General features: G+C 42.5%; 1 protein-coding gene across 1 annotated transcript in view; it reads left to right on the top strand.

Annotated features, from left to right (window-relative positions):
• EIF4E3 (eukaryotic translation initiation factor 4E family member 3) overlaps positions 1 to 17,495 on the top strand; it is a 38,941-nt gene extending 21,446 nt beyond the window's left edge. Inside the window, exons 3-7 of the mRNA XM_019947597.3 lie at positions 2,818 to 2,912; positions 4,525 to 4,585; positions 7,164 to 7,230; positions 10,956 to 11,111; positions 15,498 to 17,495. Of these exons, the coding sequence (XP_019803156.2) occupies positions 2,818 to 2,912; positions 4,525 to 4,585; positions 7,164 to 7,230; positions 10,956 to 11,111; positions 15,498 to 15,544 (426 nt within the window). The 3' untranslated portion in view covers positions 15,545 to 17,495. The remainder of the gene's footprint in view (positions 1 to 2,817; positions 2,913 to 4,524; positions 4,586 to 7,163; positions 7,231 to 10,955; positions 11,112 to 15,497) is intronic.
• The last annotated feature ends 224 nt before the right edge of the window (positions 17,496 to 17,719 follow it).

Here is a 17,719-nt window from a genome sequence, read left to right as displayed (position 1 = left end):
CGCATTTGCCAAGACTAACAAAATCAGTTGTCTGTGTTTTCAAGAGAAGCTTCTAAAGCCACACACTGTAGCACGATCCTTAGTGTGATGTTCTCACCTTTGGAACGGGAGAAGCATTTTGTTGTGTTTTCCAAGGTGCTTCAAACACTGGGTGAAAAGTTAGGATTTGAGAACTTTGGCAAGGGTGTGAGGGCAGGTGCTCTGGCCTTTTAGGAGACTTGAAGTTTGCTGGCATCAAAGTCCTCTTGGTGGAAGCAGGGATGTATATTCTAGCATAAGTGTGTCCATAAATTCTGCACAGGTCATTGCCACATCATTGCAGAAGTCCTAGGCTAGAGCTAAGGCAGTGGCATAGTCAGTGTGATGAAGGGCACGTGCTGGTGGGAAAACATCTTCAACAGGTGCCCCTCACTCTGTGACCTCGTCCATGACCTCGTGACCTGGTCCATGGCTTCTAGGACTGGAGAAAGATGTGCCTAAAATATGTAGTAATATCTGCAGAGGAAATAGCTTAGTGGTTAAGGGTACAGGGTTTGGAATCCAACTGCCTGGCCTCAGATTCCAACTCTGCCTATTCACACCCATACCACAGGCTATAACTGAAATATTGGAGTAATCTTATTATTTGCACTGATAGCAAACCATTTATGAGGCAGGTATCTCCACAAAGACAGATGTCTGAGCATCTACTGTTACTACAGAGCTATTTTCAGTTACTTCCTACATTAGCACCGTTTTAGTATAAGGGACCCCAGGTATTCTTTTTGTTTATTTTTTTTTTCCTAGCATTTAAAAAATTTTTTTCTCCTCATATCCTTTTTTTAAATAACTTTTATTGGAGTATAGTTGATTTACAAAGTGTTAGTTTCAGGTGTACAGCAAAGTGAATCAGTTATACATATATCCACTTTTGTTTTTTATATCCACTTTTTTTTTTTTAAGATTCTTTTCCCGTGTAGGCCATTACAGAGTATTGAGTAGAGTATTGAGTACTATGTGGCAGGTTCTTATAAGGTATTCTTAATAAATCTATTGTCAGGTGGTTTTTGGTTTTTTTTCTGCCTTCAGTTTCATCTTATTGCTGTTGCTGGCCTTGCAGTTAATTTGGCTCCAGTTTTTATGCAACGTGGGCTCAAACAACCCATAAGGATTCTCATTCGACATCGATAAAATTTCATTCCACCTATGCCACTCTGTTCATGATGCCCTTGGATTCATGTTTCTAATTGTCCTATTGCTTGTTCTGTTCTCCTCAGATCTACTAGGAGACCCAGACAACCACCCTTGACTTACTTCACCACACAGAGTGATATTTTTCATTTGTATAGTAATTCTGTGCATAGAGTTGGTAGCGTAGAGATTCCTGGTACCGTTCCAAACAAGCTGGGAAGGGTTTTCTTCTTTGTAAAAACTCACTTCTTGTCCTAATCCTCGTGGTCATAGCACACAGTGATGCTTGGGAGGATTAGTCTGTGTGCCTCAGTTTCCTTATCTATAAAACAAGAATAATAATTGTACCTCTTAGTTAGGTTGTCATTAAGATAAATTACATAAACATGTAAAAGTCAGAGACCAGGGCTTCCCTGGTGGCGCGATGGTTGAGAGTCCGCCTGCCGATGCAGGGGACGCGGGTTCGTGCCCCGGTCTGGGAAGATCCCACATGCCGCGGAGCGGCTGGGCCCGTGAGCCACGGCTGCTGAGTCTGCGTGTCCGGAGCCTGTGCTCCGCAACGGGAGAGGTCACAACAGTGAGAGGCCCGCGTACCACAAAAAAAAAAAAAAGTCAGAGACCAAATCCTGGCCCTATTACTGTTGCTGCTGTTACTCTCATTGTTACTATTACTCTACTATTTTTATGTAATCTGTTTCTGACTACCAGCCACCCTGTGTCTTAGTTCCAGCTGTTGTAACAGAATACCATAGACTGGGTGGCTTCAGCAACAAACATTGATGTCTCACAGTTCTGCAGGCTGCAAGTTCAAGATCAGGGGTGCCAGAATGGTCAAGTCCTGGTGAAGGCAGTCTTCCTGGGCTTATAGGCAGATAGGCGTCTTCTCATTATATCCACACATGGTGGACAGAGAGGGCTAACTCTCTTCCTTTTCTTATTGGGACACTAATCCCATCACTGGGCGGGGGGGTTCCATCCTTATGGCCTAATTATGCCCGAAGACCCCACCTCCTAATTCCATCCTCTTGGGGGCTTGGGTTTCACTATATGAGTTTGGAGAACACACAATCATGGAATTCCTAACACTGTGCATCTTGGGCAACTTGTGGCTTTGGCAGCTGAGCTATTTCCTTTTCCTCCTGGGAGAGGAAAGGAAGGGGGACAGAGCACATGAGGTGATTCCTCTTTGCCTCCTCTATACCCCATCCCCCAATCCAAAGTGTAACAGATTCTTTCTAGGCTTAGAAAGAAGACAGAGTCAGTGTCATGAGGAAATATGGTTCAGTACACGTATTCAGCACTACAGGCTTTTATTAGATGCCATATACCTGTCAGAAAAATCATTAGCAAGATCCTTACCCTGTTTTATGTGGAGACACATTACATAGGAATGTTTGCTAAACCATAGCTTCCTGAAGCATACAACTTAGCCTGACTTCAGAAAAGAACATTGTTTAATGTTATGTTACATTTTCTAGCAGAAAATTAGGAAGAATACTAAGAAAAATCTAGTTTGAATGGGTAGGACTTAATGAGATGTGATTTTTTTTTCTTTAATGCATGAATTTTATAAGCTTTAATGCATTAATTTTATAAGCACAGTAAGTCAATACTGGGTGTATTAAACAAAGTGTTTTTCTTTTAAAGATATTCTGGAGTGTGTACAATAATATTCCTCCTGTGACTAGCCTGCCTTTGAGATGTAGTTATCATTTAATGAGAGGAGAGAGGCGGCCACTTTGGTAAGTGTCTTCTGTATAGTTTGAGGTTAAGGTGGGAGGGAAATGGTTGTGAACTTAATAAAATAACTTCATGCCAAATTGGAATGCCAAAGTAATTTTCTCCTGGTGGTGTCGCAAAGTCATTTTAGCCATGATTTAATTTTGAAATAGACCCCTTCCCTCGACCCCTTTCCCCTTGTGCTCCAGAGTGATGAGCAGGTGTCTCAGCATCCGCCAACAGAGGACCCCATTGCAGTCTCACAATACCTAGGTCCTCATTAGCTCGCTGAAGGTGCCGTGCAGGTCTTTGTATCGGGGTGTGGCATCATTTGGGTTTGTTCTTTCACTTGTTCAATAATGACCTGGACAGTGGAGTGAAAAAGCTTACAGGCTGGAGGGGAGATGAGGGAACAGATGTGGTACCCACATCTATTATATGAACAAAGATCATATAACCTTAGACATACCTCATGTGGACCACATAGAAAGTGTATGATACTGATCACGGCCCAGGGTTGAGGGGAAGGTGTCTTTCTTCTTTAATAGCTGGAGTAGTGTTGAGGGTGGAGGACAGTAAGCCAGTTTGCCTAGGCTGGAGTCCCAACTAGTAGTAAATCCTTGCATCATGTCCCTCAACTGATCTAAGCCATTTACTCATTAATAAAATGGGAATATATCTTAGCTCTTTGGTAGCAAATGGCAGAAACGTAAACTGAGCCAAAAAAAAAACAACAAAAAGGAATCTTTTGGCTTCTGTAACTAAACAGTCTACCGGTAGGGCTGATTTCAGGCAGATCTGGGTGCTCAGTTCTTCTTAGGAATCTGACACTCTCCGTCAGACTTGCTTTGCTTTTCTCTGCCTTGGCTTAATTTTCAGGCAGGTTTTCCCATTTGTGACAAAATGGCTTTTATAAGCTCCAGTCTTAAGCCCTACAAGTTTGTCAGTGTCAGCATTCACCAGCTCCAGTAACATGCCAGGGCAGGCTCTCATCGGCCCAGCGTGGGTTGCCTTTCCATCCCTGGCCAATCATAAAGACTACGAAGTCATAAGTGTCTGGGTCATAAGCCCACCTTTAAAGCTAGGATATGGAATCAGCCATATCAGAAAGGGTCTGGCATAAGAGTAGGGGACAGGTAGCTCCTTAAAGGGAAATTGGGGTGCTCTTGCCAGAAGAGGGAGCAGTTACTACACAGGGAGACAGCAGATGTCCTCTACCGGGGCTGAGTCCCCTATTAGGCTTATGACACAAGACTGAAATGCGAATCAGATGAGGCGATGTCAAGAGCATGACATTGAAATGTAAAGGCCTTCTCACATGTGAAGCACTTGTATTAGTTTGTCCACCCCAGGGGGTCTAGGGAACCTCTCCTCACCAGCTCCTTGAGGATGAGAACCTGGTATCCCATCACCTTCCCTACCCTTTTGGCCACTGAATCCCACCTTCTTCCCTCCCCATCTCCATCCCCTTCCTTTTTCTTTCATCTGCTTCTGTTTCTAGTAAAACGAACCGGGGAGAGTTTATTGCAGAATGCTCCGTTGTTTATTGTTTTTAATGTCATCCATTGTTGAACTAGATGTATGTAGAGCTACTTAATCCATGAGTGTAACTGTGAACATTGGTCTTTGATCCAGGGAAGAGGAGAGTAATGCAAAGGGTGGCGTATGGAAGATGAAAGTTCCCAAGGACAGCACGGTAGGTTCGCTCTCATCCTTTTCTAGAAGCTAAGTTCGGGGTTGTTGACAGCTTATGATGAACCTCTTGTGCGTTCTAGACAGTCCGCCTGGTAGACTCAGAATGGGACTGGGGGTGAGAAGTTCTATTCTGACCTTGGGGGTTTTCTGCCTCACACTGTCACCTTGAAAATGCATTGTGAGTCTCTGTAGAAATGGTGTAAGAGTGTGACTGTATCATATAGTTCTGAACAGCTACATGCCTATAAACTTTACAGAAAAGCTGATTAGGGCTGTCATGTCCTCCACAGCCATGACCGACATGTGGAAGTGGGTCTACGTAGTGAGAAGCAGGATCCTTCCCAGCAAAGGCTCGTCGCTTCCCCACTGGGGCGACAAGCACTTCTGAGAATGACCCTGGCACAGAGAGTGGGGACGTGTGGGAGGCCTTGCATCTCACCGCCCTTTGGGGTTTCATGCGAGGCCGTGTCCAGTCTCCCTCTGGGGCTGATGAAACCCTGGTTAATGGCAGCAGAGCCTGCTCGGCCGTTGGTTGGCAGTGGTCAAGCCTCAGAAACCTGGGTTTCCCGGGAGTGGGCTCTAATTCATTGTACCGACTGAAAAGAGCATTCAAATCTATTCTTAAGCCGCCTTCGAAAATGGATGAAAGGACACATGCTCCCCAGTCTCACCTTTTCATGGTTTCTTTCACGTGGACGAGCTCAAAGGATTGAAACATCTCCAGGGACCCATAGGCTTGACCTTGCATTGTTTCCCGATGAGCACACACCGAAAGATATGACCCAATTTGTTTGTTAAAGGTGCAAACTATCGTTAAGATGCATAGCTACGAGATTTGGCTAGTATTTGGCATACATAATTTTTCAAACGTCAGGGGAGCAAACAAAAAAACAAGCAAGGCCTGTGAAGCTCTTCCTGCCCCCCTGAAAGGAGAGAAAGTTGTTTTGAATTTCCATAAGGACACCTTTTCCTTGCCATGTTCTTTATTTACTTGCAGTAGACATTGACTTCTGGTAGAAACAATCATGACGTCAGCATTGGATGAAAGGTAGCTGAAAGACAAGTTTGTCCTCCCTCCTTGTCAGCTCACTTGACCCCATTCAGTCGCAAATAATAACGCTTTCACATCTGCACAAGTGCCCTCATCCCAAGCAGCTCAGCCCTCTCTTTGTTGCTGACCGGTGGGAATCCGGTGGGTCAGCCTCCTCTGAATTCACAACAGGAGAGGGAACATCCCCTCCCCCTAACTTCCTCTCAACACCCTCATCTTTGTTCCTAATAGCATAAGAGACTGCAGATGAGACAGATAAAAAACAGAAGCGATGGTTTCTAGGTGGGAGACAGGTAGACCAGACAGAGGGTCTAGGAAAGAGAAAAGAAAACCCTCCTTGAGAGTGAAAAGCCATGATGATTGACTGCTGTGGTCTTGGTTAAAAATTCAGTGAGGCTGCTCTCAGCTCATTAGAACATGATAATACGTACTCTCATTATAGTTAATACATTAGTGGGCGCCTGGTCCAGAGCAAACACGCAGCTGTTTATGGAATGGATCTTAAATCTCCAGTGCTGTTGTTGCAATCACAGTACTGAGCCCGTCGAACGCAACATTTGTTGACTAATTTCATGGTCACAACAGCCCTGGGAGGTCGGTCCTATTATTATTCCCTGTTCACTGAAGGAAACTGATGCTCAGAGAGGCTAATAAGCCTGCCTAGGGTACAGCTCTAAGCCGGCTGTCAGGAATCAAACCCGGTTCTGGTGGAGTTCAGGGCCTGTGAACCAAGACAAGGAAGAGATACGGAACCAAGAACTTTTTGAGGAAGAGGAACTGGAAAGAACTTGGAGACCTCCAGTTACCTGTGCGTGGATGCTGACTGTTGATTGGATGGCATTAGGGGGTCTTCAGCAGAAGAGGCTCCAGGTTTTCTCATAGGGAAGAGGTGGACTAGAGCGTGCACTGATTCTTCCAGGGAAATGCACATGTGCGCGCACGCGCACACGCACACGCACACACACCACAGTTCAGTCACTTAGCAGAAACAAAATGCCTTCAAGTGAATGGAGATCTGCAAGTCTCTGGTAGTCAGTAAACCAGAAATTTCCTTAAGTGTTCTTCACTTGTGTAACCTTGGAAGTACCTTATAAACTGCTGGAAAAGCAGGAAAGGGTTTTGAAGAGAAGGATGGTCCTAATAGCATTCACTTATAACCAGCTGATACATTTTGAATCAGTGAGAGGCAAAGAAATGGGAAAAGCGTAGGTCGTTTGAGTGCATTTTCCCCACGTTGCTCTCAACTTCATCAGAGGTGGCACTAGAGATTAGCTCTGTAGCTTCGGACCCCACAGTTTTGTGGACACAGAGTTTGTGACTTGGGATCCCTTGTATCTCTCTGTGCAAAGCGATGTGTAAAACAGTACAAACATGTGCCACCACGTGGGTGTTTACACCTGTGATTCAGCGTGAGAGGTTAAAGAAACTGTGACTTGGGTAGCTCCTGAAGATAATTGTTTAAAAATGTATATGTGTTCCTTTTCTTTGGTTTTCTTTTGCTTTGCTTTTTGTTCTTTTCCCACACCAGTCCACAGTCTGGAAAGAGTTGTTGTTAGCGACTATCGGGGAACAGTTCACAGACTGTGCCGTCGCAGGTAATGAGACCCTCAGCTCTGGCGTCCCCGCTCGCGCGTGCTTGGCTTCTGCTTGTTCCTTGCTGAGCCTTGTTTCTGTGTGTTTGCCTTTTTTACATATTTTGGAGTTGCTTCTTTTGTAACTATGAAGTTACTTAGCTTTTTCCCATGTGCTCGTGGCGTTTTCATGTTACATGTGTATGTGCATATGTATACTTACATATGTGTATATTGCGTGGATATACATATGTGTATACGCCTATATATTTTTTTGCACTTAGAGCTCATCTTCATAGTGTCCGTGACCATCTGTCTAAAATAAATAGGCAGAAAAAAAGGAAAACTGTTTTTTTTTAATTGAAGGGTAATTGACATACAGCCTTATATATGTTCCAGAAGAAAATGGAATTTGACATTGGGCTCCTAACACCACTGGTGGTGGGCTTCCTTCACCAGTTCCAGTTCTTCCAGAAGAGCCCAGTGGCTTAGTTGTCACCTGAAGTTTGTAGTTAGGTCGGCACAGTCCTTTCTGCCCCTCTCAGTTACTCGCCCCTTCCTCCTGTCCCTCTCTTGGTCCCTTCTACTCAGAGTGAGAGATAAAGGGGAGGTGGGGATGAATCGCCATTAGCGTCTGTGATCTGACAACTGGGGCTGAAATGTAAAGTCTTCAGGACTTGACTTTGAAGACTTTACTTGAAGACTCACTCAGTTTTCAAATACTGAGTGCGTTTCTGAGAGCCCTGTGAATACATTTCTATTTTGCTTTTTTTGTTTGTTTGTTTAATTAAAGTATAGCTGATGTACAAAACCCATACGTTACAGGTACACAACATAAAGAGTCACAATTTTCAAAGATTACACTCCATCTGTAGTCATTACGAAATATTGACTCTGTTCCCCAGGCTGCGCGACACATCCCCGTAGCTTATTTTATACCTAATAGTTGGTACCTGTTAATCCCTTAGCCCATTTTTATTTTGCTTTGTTTTTGTCGTGAAACCACTGAGAGAGGAAAATTGAATTGCTCGTTTAAAGTTTTGTTTTTTCTTCTTGGGTAGTTCCTTCTGAATGCTTCTGAGGTAACATTTAGAATCACATTTTTCCTGTTCAGCTTTCATTTTTTTTTAACTCTTTGGTATTGACTGATTTGCCCTCAGGCGTCTTAACTGGTTCTGTCTTTGGGAACCCTTATAGGCCTAGCCGGTGCCAAGCAGGTTTCAGATTTACCTCACTAACAGTTTCAATCATTCTCCTTTTGTTTTCCTTAATTCTTACACGTCTTTTTATTCACTGAAGACAGAACCTGGGTTAAGATGAAATTATCTTAAAAGTACAGATCCCTTCCGTTTAAATAGGGGGTAGGTAGCAACTTTACAATATGTAGTCAAAAATGCATCTTCGGTATAATTATAAACAAGTAAATCCCCGGGAGAGGAAGTTTTCTGTATGAATTATTCCTGTTTCCAGAACCAGGGAAAATAGTCTAAGTAATAATAAATAGGCAGGATTGAGCAAAGAAGACCTATTGTTCCGTGCTTGACTTTGGAACGAGAGCACCATTAAGTATTAACTGTTCGCTCTTAATTAACCCAGCTCCACCACTACAGCAGGTCAGCTCATCTCTCTGGTCCTCACTTCCCCCATCTTCAAACAGTGGCTCCTCCTAGCTCTGACGTCTTGTGCTGCCAGTACCCTAAAATCATCGGCGTTTTTGCCGGTTGATTCTGCTTATGAATATTACATGTTTGCTGATGGATCTCCTTTTGCATACGGGCTGCAGCCTTTTTACCATGCCCTTTCTGAAAGTGCTGTGCTAGGAGGTTACACGTAGGAACCAAAAGCCAGACGAGACTGAAATATTGACAGTTCAGCATTTTCAGCACCCGTAAAGCTACAGTACCCTCTGCCCAATAGTGTAGAAATGGGCAAAACAAAAAGACTGGAAAATGCTGCTCTTTTCCTGAAAGGCTGAGCTAGTGTCTTCACGACTGTTCTTGAAAGTGGTGAATGCCAAAACTTCCCTCTTCACTTGATGATTTTTGGTTCACATAGAATTTAACATTGAGCTCTAGCAAATATACTTTGAAGATAAATGAGAAAACAAGAAACACGTACATAAGACACATTTCTTGAGGGGATAATAAGTTTCTGTGGGTAGCCGTGATCAGGTACTGTTTACTCTTTTGGAAATTTTTGTTTAAATGTGACATGTATACAGAAAAGGACACAAAATGTTATGTGTGTACCTTAATATTCTCAAAGTAAACAGATCCCTGTAACTGGCACCCAGATCAAGGAACAGAATGTTACTGGCCTCCAGAATCTCTCCACACCCTCCCTTCCCCCAGAGGTGGCCACAAGCCCAACTTCTGACACCTTCAACTGATTTTGTCTGCTTTCAAACACTTCTATACGTGGAATTATTTAGTGTCACGTCATACACATTTAGCCAGAGTCAAGTTTATTTACAAAGGAAAGAAGGGAGAGAGGGAAAAAGGGAATGAAGGAGAGAAGGGAAGGATGGAGGAAAGAAAGGAATTATTTTACTGAAGATGAACTCCTTTAGTAATTGGACAGGTCCTCATTTAAATTGTATCTAAATGCTGGAACGTTTTAACCTCCAGAAGACACACGGGAAAACTGATAGCAGAAATATTGAGATGTACAGATTTATAGTAAATAAGGAAAATTAGGCAAAACATATTAACTCAAGCAAAATTTCCTAACTTTGATAATGCTCATCTTTCACATTTCACTCGTTGATGCTGAGTGTGCAAGGGCAGAGGGGTGACCCTACTTCAGTAATACGCTGCAAACATGTATACCAGGAGTCAAGTCTTTACTCCTGTCGTTTTGCTGCAAATGACTGTACACAAAGTGGCCCCAGAGGACAGTACACAATCCTACTTATCCAGCCACCATTCTCGAATGCCTACAGAGCAGCCCCCAATCCAGAATTTAGTCCAAAAAAAAAAAAAAAAAGACCTACATTAATCAAAGTAGATAAATGCTTTCCTGCCCATTTGCCGAAGTGCTCTAAGGACATGGCCACACTTAGAAGATACTTACTTTATACACAGAGCTAACAGATGGTCATTGATTCTCTAGCCTACAGTTAAAATGCCCAAACCAGAAGGGGGATGGCTAGGGAGAAACAGGCAAGAGCAGGGATGATTAATAAGAAAGGAGCAGACAAGCAAAACCACAGAAAGCAGAATGAGCAACTCGGAACACACAGTCTGGGTCCAGTTAATGTTGGGGACTGGAGCACTAACCACCCCGAGATCTCTGAATGGTTGGCGGGAAGTCGGGAGAAATACTTGCTGTTCTCACAAAGACAGCCAAGCATCGAGGAAAAAGTTCATGTGAGTTCAGTTGGCTTTCGGGGGGCCGATCATTATGCACCTTGAAAAAGTCTTATCAAAACAGAGTAAGAAATAGTCCAAAGCTTCGGTAACATGTTAAGAAGGGTAACTCACTTGTCTGGAAAATTTGTTTGGCCGGGACACTCTGTTTACCTAAGTCGCCGGATAAATGTGATGTGACTGCTGCAGCTTTTGCCCACTAACTTGCTTTTTGTCCAACGATCCCCCTTAGAAACAGTATTTATCACGGGTTCTCTCGTGCCACCTTGTCTTGATCATCTTCTCTACAACTTACAGATAAAATGATAAGTGCTAAGAAACCGGCTCCCAGCGGACTTGAAATTATCACTCATTTCTTTCTTCCCCCTTCCTTCCGCTCAGATGACGAAGTAATAGGAGTTAGTGTCAGTGTCCGGGACCGGGAAGACGTCGTCCAAGTCTGGAATGTAAATGCCGCCGTAGTGGGGGAAGCCACCGTTTTAGAAAAGATCTATGAACTCCTGCCCCACATATCTTTTAAAGCCGTATTTTATAAACGTAAGTGCTTCATTTCCAGTTACTACTTTCTAGCTTATTCTATCATACTTTTAAAGACAGAAACCGTGTTGCCAATGAGGTGCAGGGAGAATCGCTTGAAATTCTATAATCCAATAAGTAATTCAATAAAATACATTTTAAGGGTGTTTTAAAAAAACTGTAGCCTCAGAAATTGAAGTGAGATTTCAGTTGTCGCCTAAACACACGGATCAGAAAAGGAGATACTTACTGTTTTTATTTCAAAAATTCAAACCTGATCTCAAACTTGTCATTCTCAGAAAAAATTACCTTCTATTCGAAGCAACAGTAACAAAAAAAGTTATTATATGAGCTGGCAGGTAGATTTTCAATCATCCCTTCATAAACAGGGATTTATAATGTATAACATCTGTATCCGTGGAGGAACTCGTTCTGCGCACAGGCAAGATTGAATGTTCTACTGAAATGCTAATACGTCCTCATTACGGATGACTGTGACACAGAAGAGAATGCACGCATAGTGGTGAAATGTTAACAGTATGAATAGGTGTGTGGACCCATTGTTTCCATCATGATTCATGTTCATTGCTTTTGTGTGCTCTTTTGAAAAAGTCATCTTTTTCATAATGAAAACAGCTTAGTGCTATTAAACCACTGTTTGGTAGATCAAACTGCGGGTTACAGTTTTAACAGTGAGTTAGAGCAAAGCATTGACAGCCCTACACGTATATGGTGAATTTCCTATTCCCCAGACTGTTCCAAGAGTCAGTAACCCAATTTTTTTAAACCACGGTATTTCATTGACTCTAAGATGCTCTTGATGATAAGTATTATTTTAGTATTTTACTAAGAAAGAAACATACAAGGCTCCTAATTGACCCATGGCACGTTCTTGATTCCGGGGTCTTCATATGTGCAGTGGGGAGGCGGAGTGGGGAGTGCATCTTAGCATTGGTGAAACATACTCTATTACCGTTTCACTTTTCCCAACCCCTCGTCAAAAAGGAGAAGAAAAAAAGTCAGATTTTGCTTTGTGATTGTCTTACTGTGATATGAAGACTAAGCCTCCCTCTAGGCACTCATATAGTCACAGGCCCAGTGCTTTAGATTTTAAGCAGTGGGACAGATCTGCTGCTGCAGATACTCAGGAGATGCTTAGCGTCTGAATTTTAAATGAAAGTTTCAGTAAAAGAGACAGAGGATGGCACTGCAGAAGGCGCTTATTGATTGTGCCGTGCGGAAGTCGCACATTTGTAGCTGCAGTTTTGCCTCCATAGGGAGCATTAATTGTATTTTCAGCCCAGATATTCATTGAAAGTTCACCGAGGGTCTTTTTTTTTTGTACTCCACGAGACTCACTCCAGCAGAAACTCTCCAAAAGGAAGTATGTTTCGCCGCCATTTATGAACGGGGCGAACACGTTCTTTACCTCCTTAGGACCTTCTCCACATTTGACTCCAAAGAGTAGAGAAGCGATTTGGAATGGTCAAGTCAGGCAGTCTGGACTTTTGTCCCACTTCAACACTGTGACCTCGAGCAAGTCGCGGTGTCTCCTCCTTCCACTTCCCCATCTGACTGTTGAGAAGGTTGGTCTTAAATGATCTCCAAGGTCCCTTCTGCTTCAAAATTCTAACACGTAGGGTAGCAGCAGGCTCAACACATGATAGGAGTGTTTAGGCCACAGAGGTAATCGGGCCACTGAGCGGTTAGGCTAGTTTTTAGGCCAGTGGCAATAATGAGGTAAGACTAAGCAAAGATGAGTCATCACTTCGTTGTTGTGATGGCTGGGGTTGGGGGAGGGTGGGGGGAGAAAAAAGCCAGACAGAGGAGGGGACGTTGCAGCTCCCCAGATCAGGCGCCCTTAGGGTGTCTACGTTTATGTGGAGGCCACAGTGACCGTTCGTGAGTCAGGCAGAACTGGCTGCGGGTCTTAGTAGAAATGCATATTTTAAGGGCATAAATTGACATTTAAAAATTCAAAGATTATTCAAATAAAAATTGGAATTGGAAAAAACAAGCAATTGTCTTTATTTTATATAAAGCAGGCAGTCCTTTACTCAGTAGGGTTATACACCACGTGCTGCAGAATTGATTTGGAAAAATGAGGTTTTGGGCAGAAATGTTACTCACAGCTTGATAAAGAACAGGCAGGGTGTTAGGTAGGTAGGTGAAGAACAGGTAGGGTGTTAGGTAGGTAGGTGAAGAACAGGTAGGGTGGTAGGGTGAACTAGGTCAGAAATGGCCAACTCCACGCTCTTCCTCAGTCTTGTTACAGGAACCACGTGACAGGGGAGATCTTCCCACATAGAAAGAGCCCTGATGAATTTGGGCAGGGCCTCCAGGCAGGTGGCTGAGGGTCAGGCTGTTGATAAGTTATCTGTGGGTTAGATACAGTTTGGTTACTTGACTAAGAAACTTAAATGAATGGAGACCCCCTCCCCCCGCCAAATTCTGTTGGGCTCTTCGGAGCAGCTGAATGACAAATGTCTTCTGATGTGAGAATTGTTTAGAGCAGTGTTTGGCAAACTACACTGTCCAGCCAAATCTGCCCCCTTCCCACCTGTTTTTGTATGGGCTGCAGCTAAGAATGGCTTTCACATTTTTCAATGGTTGGAAAAAAATCAAAAGAAGAACTACGTTTTGTAACATATGAACATTGTATGAAATCCAAATTCCAGTATTTATATATAAAGCGTATTGGTACCTAGCAATGCCTGTTTGGGTATATCTCATCTGTGGCTGCTTTAACGTAACAAGGGTAGGGTTAATAGTTGAGACAGAGACCCTGTGACCCACAGAGCCTAAGATGTTTATCCTCTGCCCCTTTCCAGAAAAAAGTTTGCTGACTCCTGGCTTTGACCTTTTCTATATTCCCTTTCAACCAAGGCTAACCCAAGGCCCACAGAACTTTTCCCTGTTCCCCAGAACTCTCCCGATTCTGAATGTTCTGTTCCCATCTCCATGACCCATCAGGATTGCACTGTCTTAACTATGACTGCCCCGAACTGTCCCTCCCACTGAGAAGTAATAAAAATCCATGGACAGTGCCTCTCTCTTGATTTATCTTTTGGGGTCCAGCATCGCTAAGAGGTCTGTGCCCCACCCCCCACTTGACCCAGTAGCAATGCTATACTTCATTGAAGAGCAGGCCATGTTTTGTTTGATGTCTGTCCTAAAAATCTTTCTTAAAAAGAAAAAAAAAAACATACAAGGTGAAATATTTATTAAGTTCTACATGTGAAAAATGTTCAATTAAGTCAGCTTGGATTCCTGGCCACCCTTGGGAATTGGGCCAACCTGCGGTAACCCCGGGAGCTGCAAAGTGTGCTTCTCTCAATGTTTTATCCAAGTGAAGAGCAGGTTTGGGTGAATAACCATGATGATCCTAAAGGGCAAATGGTCCTGTTCCCCGCCTCACCCCTACCACACACTAGTCTGAAGAATTTAGTCCATCTTAAAAATACAGACTTAGGAGGGGCTTAGGAGGTGAGATGGGCCAGCCCATGTCTGCCCTCCTAGGACATCCTTCCTAGGGGGGAGGGGGGATGGACAAAGCATGGGGGATCCTGAGTGGCCTTTGGCTTTTTCAGCCCCAAGTCAGTAACTTTTCCATTTGAGAGAAGAGGATCTGCTCTTGCTTCATGATGATGGTTTAACCAAGTCCAGGAAGTGGATTTTCAAACTGGGCCTTTCGCCTTGGAGGAAATATTTTATATTTTCTCCCAATTCCCACCTCCACTTTATAAAAATTTAAGTCTTTGGAAAATATTTTTCACAGCATCATTTTTTTATTCTGAAGTTCCTAATTTTAATTAGTCATTTTGCAAGCCAGACAGTAGGGCTGGAAAAAAAGAAGAAAGAAAAAAAAAAAAAAAAAACGTGACTGGGAAAAATAAAAGACCCATCCATTTAATGAAACTTCATTTCCCACAGAGGATGTTTAAAGGTAGGGGAGGACCTAAGAGAATTGCTGTCCTCCTGGTGGTGTTCTCAGTTCTGTTTTACTTTTGTTTTGTTTTATTTTTGAAGATAAGCTTGTGAATGGCCCTGTCTTGGTTCTGTGAGGCCCCTCCCCAGCACTGCATTCTGCTGGGCGCATTTCCCTACAGAATTTGCTGGCAGCCCAGTGTATCCTCTTCATCAGCTTGCTGGGATTACTCATCCTCTCCGGCACAGCAAGAAGGAACAGGCAGCATGCCCATTGCTTGTTTATTCCTTGTTTTAATTTTCATTATTACGTTTCTCAGGAAATGCACGCCTTAGCTAACAGTTACTGGCACACAAAGGTATTTGAGTTCTTGCCAACATTTGGGGAAACTGAATGAGATGCCTTAGAGGAGGGTTGCCCCATCCTTTGCTTAAAGTTTTCTTTCCTTTTTTTCTTTTTTGTTTTTTTCTGTCCTTTAGCCCATGAAGAGCATCATGCTTTTGAAGGTGGACGTGGAAAACACTAATTGCACTCTGTAAAGAATTCTTTGTCCTTTGCTGATTGGTTTTGGAAACGGTCTTAACAGGAGGGAGAGTGAAGAGAAGACTTGCCGAAGCCCGATGCTGGTCCATTTAGAGTGGGTTTCTGCCCTTGCAGATTGAGCAATTAGGATTCAAAGTGGCAGGTGGGGTGGAGGGAGATTGTGTGGGTTTTTACCGTCACATTACTTGCTTTTTTTTTTGCTTTCTGAATTCTCTGTTCTTTTCACTCCATTTTTTTTTTTTTTTTGCCCTTTTAAACTCCTCATTCAGTCTAATTATTGTTTTCTATACTCCCCTTTCATTGAGGCACAAGAAATTGGTTTCCCTTTAAGTAGCTCTGCTGTACCTAGTTAATGAGAATATGCATAATCGTGACAATACTGCTTTTGAAAACCACACTGTCCTCGGAGGAATACTAGCTGGGTGAAACCTGTCTTTTGATTATTTGTTGTGACACATTCCTACATACTGTGCACTGGGCATTGTTTTTTCTGTCCCAGGGAAAAGAAAAACCTTACTTAATCTGATTTTTCACTGAGAGCACACACATCTTTTATTTTTCCTTTTTAAGAATTTTTTTTTTTCCGAGATGAAAGGAAAGGAATAGTTGGGTTGCCAAACATGAAAACTATAACCACAGTTGAGTATCAGGATATAAATCAAACTGTAGATCTTTGGACCCTCGGTGGAAATACTTTCCAACCAGAATTTCAATTTGGCCTTTTCAAAGGGAGGCGCTTGGAGTGGTAGCAAGGGGTTTGTCTCAGTAGGAAACCTTATAATTTCTGATCTAAAGAGGAGGTGATATTTTAAGTGTTTGAACTAAGCTGCTTCTAAATTTTGGGTGTGTGTACCCACTTAGGGCTTTCCAAATGAATTCAGACACATTTTGTTAAATGATCCCCTTTTACCGTTCACATTGTGTGTCGTTTCCAATAATCAATCATTCTCCGGTGTGGGCAGCTTTCCCCTGCCTTTTTCATTTAGGAGCAGAAGTTAGATCTCATTTCCAGGATGAATGTGAACATTCACAAAGTTGAACTCTGAATGCATTCTGTTCACATTAATTTTTAGAATTGTTGAGATACATTGTATTACGTTACCAAATAAATACCGGTTTTAGTAGAAGGAAATGACTACCCTCTGGAACACTCAGAATGTTCTGATTTCCCTCCGTCGACTCTGCCAAGCCTCCTACTGCGTCTACCTGAAAAAGGCAGGGCCATTTGGAGACGCTTCCTCCTGCTGGCTTTTCTTTCTGGACTCAGGGGAGCTAAGGCATGCTTATACTTTTCACAAAAGGGCGGTGCATCCCAACTTCATTGCACCCAGGACTTTTAATTCCTCTTGCAGTACTGACCAGCAGAGAGAGGTGGGGCTCCTTGCAGCCCGCAACCTGTGTTTGTAAATAAAATCCTCCATTCAAACATTTTAAAGGATTTGAAACAATATCTTTTTACAAAAGTCGTGCCCTTTACTTGCATCACTAACCACATCAACCATAATAACAATGATCATGGCTTTTCTTTTTTTTTTTTAATGCTTTGTTTCTAAACTTGAGTTTCTCCAGTGATTTCAAAATGAGGTATAAGGATATCAGACCCATTTTTCAAAAGCCTGGAACTTTTATTTTTTTAAACATTGTACTAACATCCAACTTGTTTTTAAATTATTGATCAAGGATTTAAAAAAAATATTCTGGGCATGAATTTAAATTCTTTTTTATAATATAAGTACTTTTCTGATAGAGTAGAAAAAAGGATATAATTGACTTATCTTCATTATAATTGTCATATATATTTCCACAAGTAAATGGATGTTGAAGTATTTTTATTTTTGAACTTTATTTAAAGCATTGTGATGACATGTTCAACTTTTGCATGTATGTAGCTTTTGAAGTAAAAAAATAAAAGGAATAGGCATGTTAGGCTCCCATTAATGTTTTCTAGTTTCTATTGTTTATGATCACGAAACATGGTTTAACACACAAAGTAGGTTTTTTTGTCCCAGAGAACTTGTGCCACTCTTTCTGACCCTGTGGAAAATACCAGCTGTGAGAAGGGTTTAATTTGCCCAAGTTAAAAACCTATCATCTAAATTACCCTAAGAGAGGATTTTGTCAGATTTTGCTTTGGAAATTGTTTTAATTGACTATTTAG

Source organism: Tursiops truncatus, chromosome 10 (genome assembly GCF_011762595.2).
Source record: "Tursiops truncatus isolate mTurTru1 chromosome 10, mTurTru1.mat.Y, whole genome shotgun sequence".
Classification (NCBI taxonomy): domain Eukaryota; kingdom Metazoa; phylum Chordata; class Mammalia; order Artiodactyla; family Delphinidae; genus Tursiops; species Tursiops truncatus.
This window is presented reverse-complemented; position numbering and strand designations above follow the sequence as displayed.